The 7,316-nt window shown below is 41.2% G+C and overlaps 2 protein-coding genes and 1 long non-coding RNA gene across 5 annotated transcripts; 1 reads left to right on the top strand and 2 right to left on the bottom strand.

Annotated features, from left to right (window-relative positions):
- Positions 1 to 90: 90 nt before the first annotated feature.
- On the bottom strand, positions 91 to 838 carry LOC130689522 (uncharacterized). The gene is made up of 3 exons (XR_009000754.2): positions 790 to 838; positions 226 to 292; positions 91 to 150 (listed from the first exon to the last, which is right to left on the bottom strand). It is a non-coding gene; the product is annotated as an uncharacterized LOC130689522 (long non-coding RNA).
- Positions 839 to 927: 89 nt separating this feature from the next.
- LOC130689315 (uncharacterized) lies at positions 928 to 2,346 on the top strand. 2 transcript variants are annotated; one of them, XM_059496381.1, is made up of 4 exons: positions 928 to 1,109; positions 1,508 to 1,673; positions 1,792 to 1,967; positions 2,083 to 2,346. In XM_059496381.1, the coding sequence occupies exons 1-4, from the start codon at positions 946 to 948 to the stop codon at positions 2,186 to 2,188; spliced, it is 612 nt and encodes a 203-aa protein (XP_059352364.1). In that variant the 5' UTR covers positions 928 to 945; the 3' UTR covers positions 2,189 to 2,346. The 2 variants fall into 2 exon arrangements, with proteins under 2 accessions (XP_059352364.1, XP_057368303.2); XM_057512320.2 differs by having other exon boundaries at positions 931 to 1,109; positions 1,786 to 1,967.
- A 168-nt stretch (positions 2,347 to 2,514) lies between these two features.
- On the bottom strand, positions 2,515 to 7,299 carry LOC130688953 (exportin-T-like). Of its 2 annotated transcripts, none has more exons than XM_057511964.2 (17): positions 7,132 to 7,299; positions 6,912 to 7,037; positions 6,636 to 6,854; positions 6,202 to 6,504; positions 5,873 to 6,142; positions 5,735 to 5,814; positions 5,519 to 5,663; positions 5,284 to 5,429; positions 5,001 to 5,202; positions 4,683 to 4,933; positions 4,453 to 4,621; positions 4,101 to 4,382; positions 3,852 to 4,037; positions 3,527 to 3,787; positions 3,255 to 3,467; positions 3,048 to 3,176; positions 2,515 to 2,981 (listed from the first exon to the last, which is right to left on the bottom strand). In XM_057511964.2, exons 2-17 carry the CDS (start codon positions 6,969 to 6,971, stop codon positions 2,952 to 2,954), a joined length of 2,946 nt encoding a protein of 981 aa, XP_057367947.1. In that variant the 5' UTR covers positions 6,972 to 7,037; positions 7,132 to 7,299; the 3' UTR covers positions 2,515 to 2,951. The 2 variants fall into 2 exon arrangements, with proteins under 2 accessions (XP_057367947.1, XP_059352363.1); XM_059496380.1 differs by having other exon boundaries at positions 6,912 to 7,034.
- Between the last annotated feature and the right edge of the window lie 17 nt (positions 7,300 to 7,316).

Here is a 7,316-nt window from a genome sequence, read left to right as displayed (position 1 = left end):
GTTGCAGCAAATTGCATAGAATTGTTTATCAAGCTCACCTTAAATTTTACGTAATGAGATTCACAGCTATCCTCGGTTGTTGGGACAGTCTATTGGTTGTTGTTCTTTGTTGTTGACGAGCGGTTCAAAGACCAAACGCTGGAGGGGAAACTAGAGAATGATGGAAAAAAACAGAGGGTGGTTTATTGGGGAAAAGGGCACATAAATTGTATGTCATATACTTACATACACAATAAAGCAAGAGGGGGAAATAAAACGCCGGATCTATTCCTCCAGGATATCCCCAAGGCATCTACTTTTCCCGCAGGAATGCGGGACACACACACACAGACACACTTATTTTAATAAACGAATTCATCCAAAGTAACTATAATATTCAGAGGGTTTCCTCTCTTTCTTCCAAGAAGCGATAATTTCCCATACAACAATAGTTTTTCTATCTCTGTAGTCAGAACGCAGAAGAAAGCCTTACATATTTTTCATTTCGAAAACATCGTCAAATCTGTGGACGGGGCTCTGATTTTCCTTTCTCTGTTGACATGTTAAACTGTGAATCCTCCTACTGTGAGGGTTCTCAAACTTTTGAGCGTAGTCCCCTCCATGGCGACCGTACACAAGGCACAGACACCCTCTCATAAAGAGCAAACGGACAATAAAGAGACAAAAAAAAAAAAATAAGGAAAATCTTTTTTTTCCAAAACTTTCTCCAAACAAACATACCATTCCAGCCCCCTCCCTTCTCTCATATTTAACCCGGCCTTCAGCATAGCACGTGAGCCCGTAGCATACCTAAGTTTGTGTTAGTTCAGATTCATCAAGAGGTCACGGCCATATTCGGTTATCCGAGAAAGTGTCGCCCACGACCTCAACCCAGTTTCCGGGTAGTTGAAGAAGAATCCATTGCTTCTCTCTCTTCCTGTGTATATATTAAAAGATGTCAGATAGATGCTGAGGGAAAAAAAAAACCGAGTGTATATAAGCCATCACCTGAATGAGGGTTCACCTTGTCTCGAGCCGGATTCAACAGCAGACACACCTGCGCAGCAACTGAACAAGGATTTTTCCTCTGTACCTGAAGTTTTAAAGAAAACATTTGTAGATCGCCACAGGTAATTCTCAATAAAATATCTGTTCTTAAAATTCTAGTACGATTGAAGTCGGACACTTTGGAATGTCCGATTGAGGGTGACAGTCCGTCTAGCAGAGCATCCATAAGTTTGGCCAACTTTGTGAACGTGAATAGCGCCTGACTGTCCAGGTTGAATGACGAATTTCTTTTTTTGCCAGTTTCAAACGAGACTATACTTGCATATGGATGCGTGCTCACTGTCCCATTCCATCTGAATTGCTAATTTCTGTCGCTTTGATGCACGTATTACGTGCAAGCATCTCGCGTGTTGGAGCAGATATATATCACCGACGTACTATTCCAAAATCGATAGTGTATCATAGAACGACATTTAAACACTCCGTAGCTCAACCTCACATATTTGCTCTATTATTCAAGAATGCCCAACAGCTGTAGATGCTTGGTTTTGCTACTTGCCTTCACTGCGATCATATTAATGGCCAACGGGCAAAGGCAGCACAACAGCCGATCGACATCGTTGCGATCCATGTCACAAGTCCGTACTGCCACCACTAGCACCACCAGCATGCCGTTTACACTGGAGGTATTTTAAAAGTCTCTTAGCAATTCATATCACTTTTGAGTTTAAGCTTCTGGTTTACGTCTACACAAAGACTTACCCTCATCCATTCTGGTTGACGTCAAATTAAACGTAGGCGGAGGATCGGATTTCAACAGATTTCGAGCCACGGCCGAGTCTTACAATTCAACCGGAGGATCGACTGAAATTGCGCCAGAGCGTCATGGATCTCAACAAGAGGAGGCGAGTGACAGCCATCAAGCCGACCATGTCCCCTGACGTTATATCCACTCCGAACGTATACCACTTTTTTTCCAAGTGAGTGAAAGAGAAACTTTCAAACCCCATGAGTTTAGAGTGGTTGGAAATTTATAGAGAAAATATAGAATATCTAGTAATGTTTTTTTTTTTATCTTTTTACGAAAAAAAAAAGGAAACGTTTTGAGAGAGTACGATCCAACTTGACGGTGACGACGTCGCAACCTCCGACATCTTCGACCGTGGAATCTGCTCCAACATCCGACGTAGTCGCTGCTTGAAGAGTCCACATATTTAAAAAAAATAATATGCGTACCTCTGTACAGATGAATATGATAGACAAATCAAGACATTTCAGAATAACATAATGGTATGGTACGGTCAATAGCCATTTGTTTCGAATATTTTTCCGATCAATAAATTTGCGCTTTTTTCTTAAGTCGAACAATAATTTGTATGTACAAGAAAATTTTATAACAGAAATGAAGCCCGAACCCCATAATGAGAAACTAAACTGAAATTGGGGGGGAAAAGTTTTCAAGCATTCAACGGTGACTTGCTGAACAAATTTCGTAGAATGAGGGGATAAACTAAAATATATAAGCGATACTATATACTCTCCAGATTGTTACTCACAACCTAAGCTATGTGCAAATAGCTTATCCCCTCTTTCCTCGATGTCTATAGTCTTAAGCGTCTTGATATGACAACATGCAAACCAAAGGTAAAATAATAATAGTAAAAAAAATTATAATAATAAGGGAAAGAGGAAACATGACCCTTCGCTGTGGCGGAACAACTGACAAACAAGGCACAATCTTCATCGCTAAGTTCGCAGTCAAACCGTTATGCTGAAAATTTCTTCTTTTCCAAACACCAACATGTTTTTCTACTCGTCATATCTTGGTGAAAAAAAAAGATAACCCATTTAGTCGAATGTAAACAAAAAATGTACAAGTTTCTCCAAAGCTAAACGGATTCTTAAAACGATAATCAAAATTGATGAAGCCATTCCAACATGGGATTTTGTGATGCAGTCAATTGTCATAATCCTCGAGCCTGCTGGAAGAACATCTAAACATGAAAGGATAGGGTTAGTATCAATCAACGCATTTGGTTTGCGGTTGTTTTCTATCTTACCTTGTAGTAGGATTTGAACAGCTTTTGATCAGATCTCAGGGCCATGCAAAATTCTTGCGACTGTTGCAGTGACAATTTCAAAGTTGGCAAGTACTGCGTCTGAAGAAAGGTGACAAGTTCTTCCTCTCCCTATCAGAATACATGAATAAATGAATAACAGACAGGTGAGAAAAGAACGAAGACTTTGCGATTGGAATTTAATCTCACCCTCTTTTCAAGAATTGCTCGGAGGCATAAGGCGCTTTCAGTGAGCGCCAGAGTAGTCTGAGCGTCATTGAGGTCAAATGTATCTCGAAGTGGGGCTAGAAAGCAGGCGGGAACGATTTGTTTGTAAACAAATTCGACAAACTCAGGGGGACCATCTTTGCCACCCCAAATCTCCACCAATCGACGCAGAGTGGAAAAGCAAGTCTTCTGAGCCTAAAAATATACAACGTACATCATTACGTGATGACGGAATTGCAAACTCGGTTACCCACCACTGGATCTGGATATTCCACAGCTCCCTGCACGAGAGAAACGAGAACTTGTTGAAGAGTGGCAGGATCCTGCGAAGCCAACACTTCCATTAAGCCACTGCCCACGATGGCAGCAATAAATGAGAAATAAGATCTCTGCAGTGACTGGCGTTCTAGACGAGCTTCTTCGTCATTGACAGTGGAAGCTGAAGCAGCGAGCGCATTAAAAATGGCTGAGATAATTGGAGCGAACGCCTGCGTCAAGAAGGGCACTACTTGTTTCTGCAGACATCGGAAAGATTAGCAGACTTAGTACACATCACACACACACAAAAATGGCGAATACCTTGAACTTGGCAATGATCTGGTTGATCAGTGGGATGTATTCGGAAAGCGATTGAACGCTACTAGACTTGAGCAAAACCTGTGATGCCGACGGAACGAATGGTAGCAATTCTTCACCAAGACATACGGTCATTCTATGAAGATATTGTCTTAAGCCAGCTTGGATTTCTGAAACAACTTCAGGAAGCTAGTAAAATTTTTTTGCATTAGTAAAAAGGCTTTCAACTGCATTTAAAATCAATAACATTACTTGAATGGCACGAAGAAAGACTTCCAACGCTTTCAGATAAACTGAAAGACATCCAGATGCTTTGATAGTTTGAGTGTTGGTAAAGGCTTTCGAGCTCCAGGCAACAGCCGACATGGCATGAGAAAGACACTGGGCTAATATGGCCCTCCGCTTCTGGTTGGCCGCATCAGCCGGGCCAACGGCGTTCGGGGATTGGGGGGTTAGTCTGATAAGTTCTTCGAGCAACACAGCAAACTTCTCAAGAACTGGTGACACAAGACTGTCCATCAAGTTTCTTTTCGTCTGTGCGAAAGCATGAACCGACAGTAGGTCATTTACCGATATTCTATCTGTTTCTTTTTCCTAAGTTTACCTCGGCATCAAAATTTCCTGATGTGATCAGTAGTCCAGCCGTTTCGAAAATAAAGAGTTGGTCGTCGTGGGTGAGCAATGCCGTCTGAGGTCCACTTTCAGCAGGAATCAATACCAAGAGATCCTGCAATCTACGGAGTACGTCCTCCGTGTAATCCGTCATGTGGGATCTACATAATAAGATCAACATTGAACAGATACTCTTAATAGGAATGCTATAATCATCCTTACTTGACCGCGCGAACGAAGCGTGAGAAGAGGTAAGCCACTCGACTGCGTACTTTTGGGTTGGCGTGCCTCATGCCACCTTGGTCTAAGAAGGCCACCAGTGTAGGGGCTACAAATTGAGGTTGAACCAAGAAGAATTTTTCGTAGCGGACGACTAGTTCGAAGAAGCACAGAGTTACAGCCGGATGTGGGTAGTTGCTAACTCCGCAAGAGAGAAGCGATACCATCATCGGCTGGAGTGCAGATGCCTTGGCCTAATTCAACAAATATTTCGGTTTTTAAAAAACATTACTAAATAGCAGTCCATGCAAAAAAGCTTACAGGGTCACCGGAAAAATGATTCCCGTGTGAAACGGGAAGCGCTTCGCCCAGTTGGTAAAGGAAAGTAAGCGCTGCCTCAACCTCGGCGAAAGACGACGTTTGCCAGCGGGGTAAAGTCATATTAACTAAATCACGTACGCGGTTCAAAACCAAATCACGGTCGAGTACTGCAACATTATCGAACAATGTTCTAAGCTGCTTTCTGCAGAAAACGCCAGAATGTATAAAATAATTTAATAAAAAAAAACACTCCAATGTAGGCATACAAGAATTTTGAACTTACCTGTATTCCAAGAAAATAGCTTCCTCTTCACCATCACGATCAAAATAAAAACCTTCATCATATTTAGTTTTTTCAAATATGATGAAAAGAAGACTTTCCACTTGTTGGCGTTCCGCTTCGTTGATGGCCGCTTTTTGCTTTAACAACTTGAGCAACAGAGGAGATTAGATTTTGGCCGTAAATGCAAGACATAAAGCACATAGCAATACATTGCGCAAGTTATCTGGCTCGTTACCTGAATATATTCTTTCACGAAATCCATCACAGAAGCCGAGACATCATCGTCTGAATGGCCAAGAAACCGGAAACAGAGAGGGATCTTGGATTCAAGAAGTTGCATCACTGCACATGCGCTATCACTATCACCGGCTTTTTTAAGCCTATTAAAATTAGAAATAAAATTATTCAAAATACAGGAAAATAAAATTATTAACAAAAACAAGCCAATTACTTTGTCCAACTGAGCGCCAATTGCAGACCAATGCAATTAATAAGACGAGCTAATTTGCACAAGTAATCGACGTCATCCTCCTGGAAGAAACAAAAACAACTGAGATAGGTACGTTTGAACTGCGATAACGATAATTACCATGTCAACATTCAGAATACCGGCAGAATCCAATACTGAAAACAGTGATTCGACCAGCTTTGTCTTTGCTACGGGATCCATTCCTTTTGCGACAATATCATGAAGACAGTCGGCCGCAGCTTCTCGCAGTGGTTGTTCGCGCAAAAATCGGACAAGAAGATCGACAAATCGCACGTTAGCTATTAGGTCAATGTTGATCCATGCAATATAGGCACCGACAATTTCCAAAGTTTGACACACTAGATCAGTGTTCGACGTTTCATATGCCGACTTTTTAAAAAATACACAAATAAGCTAAGATAAGAGAAAAATCTTTCAAGTTTTGTTACCAAGATATGGTACCAGGAGTCGACCAGGGCTTCTACACACGTTTCTCGCATGTGATCTTTAATTAGGGTATTACGGTCAGCTTCTTCTTTGGAATGAAGAATTTCACGATCCACAACTTCAGAGTCGATGGCAAGTAGAACTCGAAGATACAGATCAATTGCGCGCGGACCCAGGGAAAGGGTTTGCAACAAGTCTGTGAAAAAACTGGGCCATCTTTTTGGATAGTCACACACAAACACCAAAGCAAATATTTGTGCAGCTTTATTCCTGATGAAAGCCTTGTCTTGCATGGGTTGAGAAACCTTCAAGGAGAGACAGGGAAAAACAATAACAAATCATGAAATTGCAATATTTCTGGACAAGGTGAATAATTGACTCATCAGATCGCTGACATAAGATAAACAACATACTACTTAAGGCAATTAATATAGACCTGTAACTGAATCCATTGGCTGAGAAAGTGTTTCATTGCCTGCTGTTGAGATGGTGAACTCTTTTGATAGGACTGCTTGATGAAAATTTCAATGACTTGTAACGCAAAAAACTTGACATGATCATTCAAAGTTGGTCCAGCACTTGTATTGATGAGAGTATTAGTTGCTAGTTGCCATCCAGTGTCAGAAGACTTGAGTTGCTCAAAGTAAGCCAATGCCTGCCGAGCATTATAATGAGATAATAATGCATAATGAAACAGTTACAATTTACATACCCTAGATTGTGCATTGGCATCCAAGGGGTTGGTCAGAAACTGTAGTAATTGAAGGTCCATCTTGTTTTCTTGTTATTGGTTTTTTTGGTTTTGGATATTAAGGTATTACGGAACGTGTTCAATCTGCTAAAAGACATGCACCCAATACGGCCAGCACGTGGGCCAGAGAAAATCGGTAGTTACGACTAATTAAACCGATTACAATCTTTTTCCGATATACCTTTACGGACATTCCAACCACACTGTGAACTATTTCCAAATATCCAATGAAATATGAAGAACGTCGCGATTCGTAAACCACGTTGCTAGTTTCATCAGAGTGTCATGTCAGTTTCTACACAACCCAAAATGTTTGCTTGACTGAAAGTGTGTAAATGTAACCGCCACGGCTGCAAGGGAATGTTT

This window comes from Daphnia carinata, chromosome 7, assembly GCF_022539665.2.
Source record: "Daphnia carinata strain CSIRO-1 chromosome 7, CSIRO_AGI_Dcar_HiC_V3, whole genome shotgun sequence".
NCBI classification, from domain to species: Eukaryota; Metazoa; Arthropoda; class Branchiopoda; order Diplostraca; family Daphniidae; genus Daphnia; species Daphnia carinata.
Note: the sequence above shows the minus strand (reverse complement) of the source record. Positions and strands in the feature narration are given on the sequence as shown.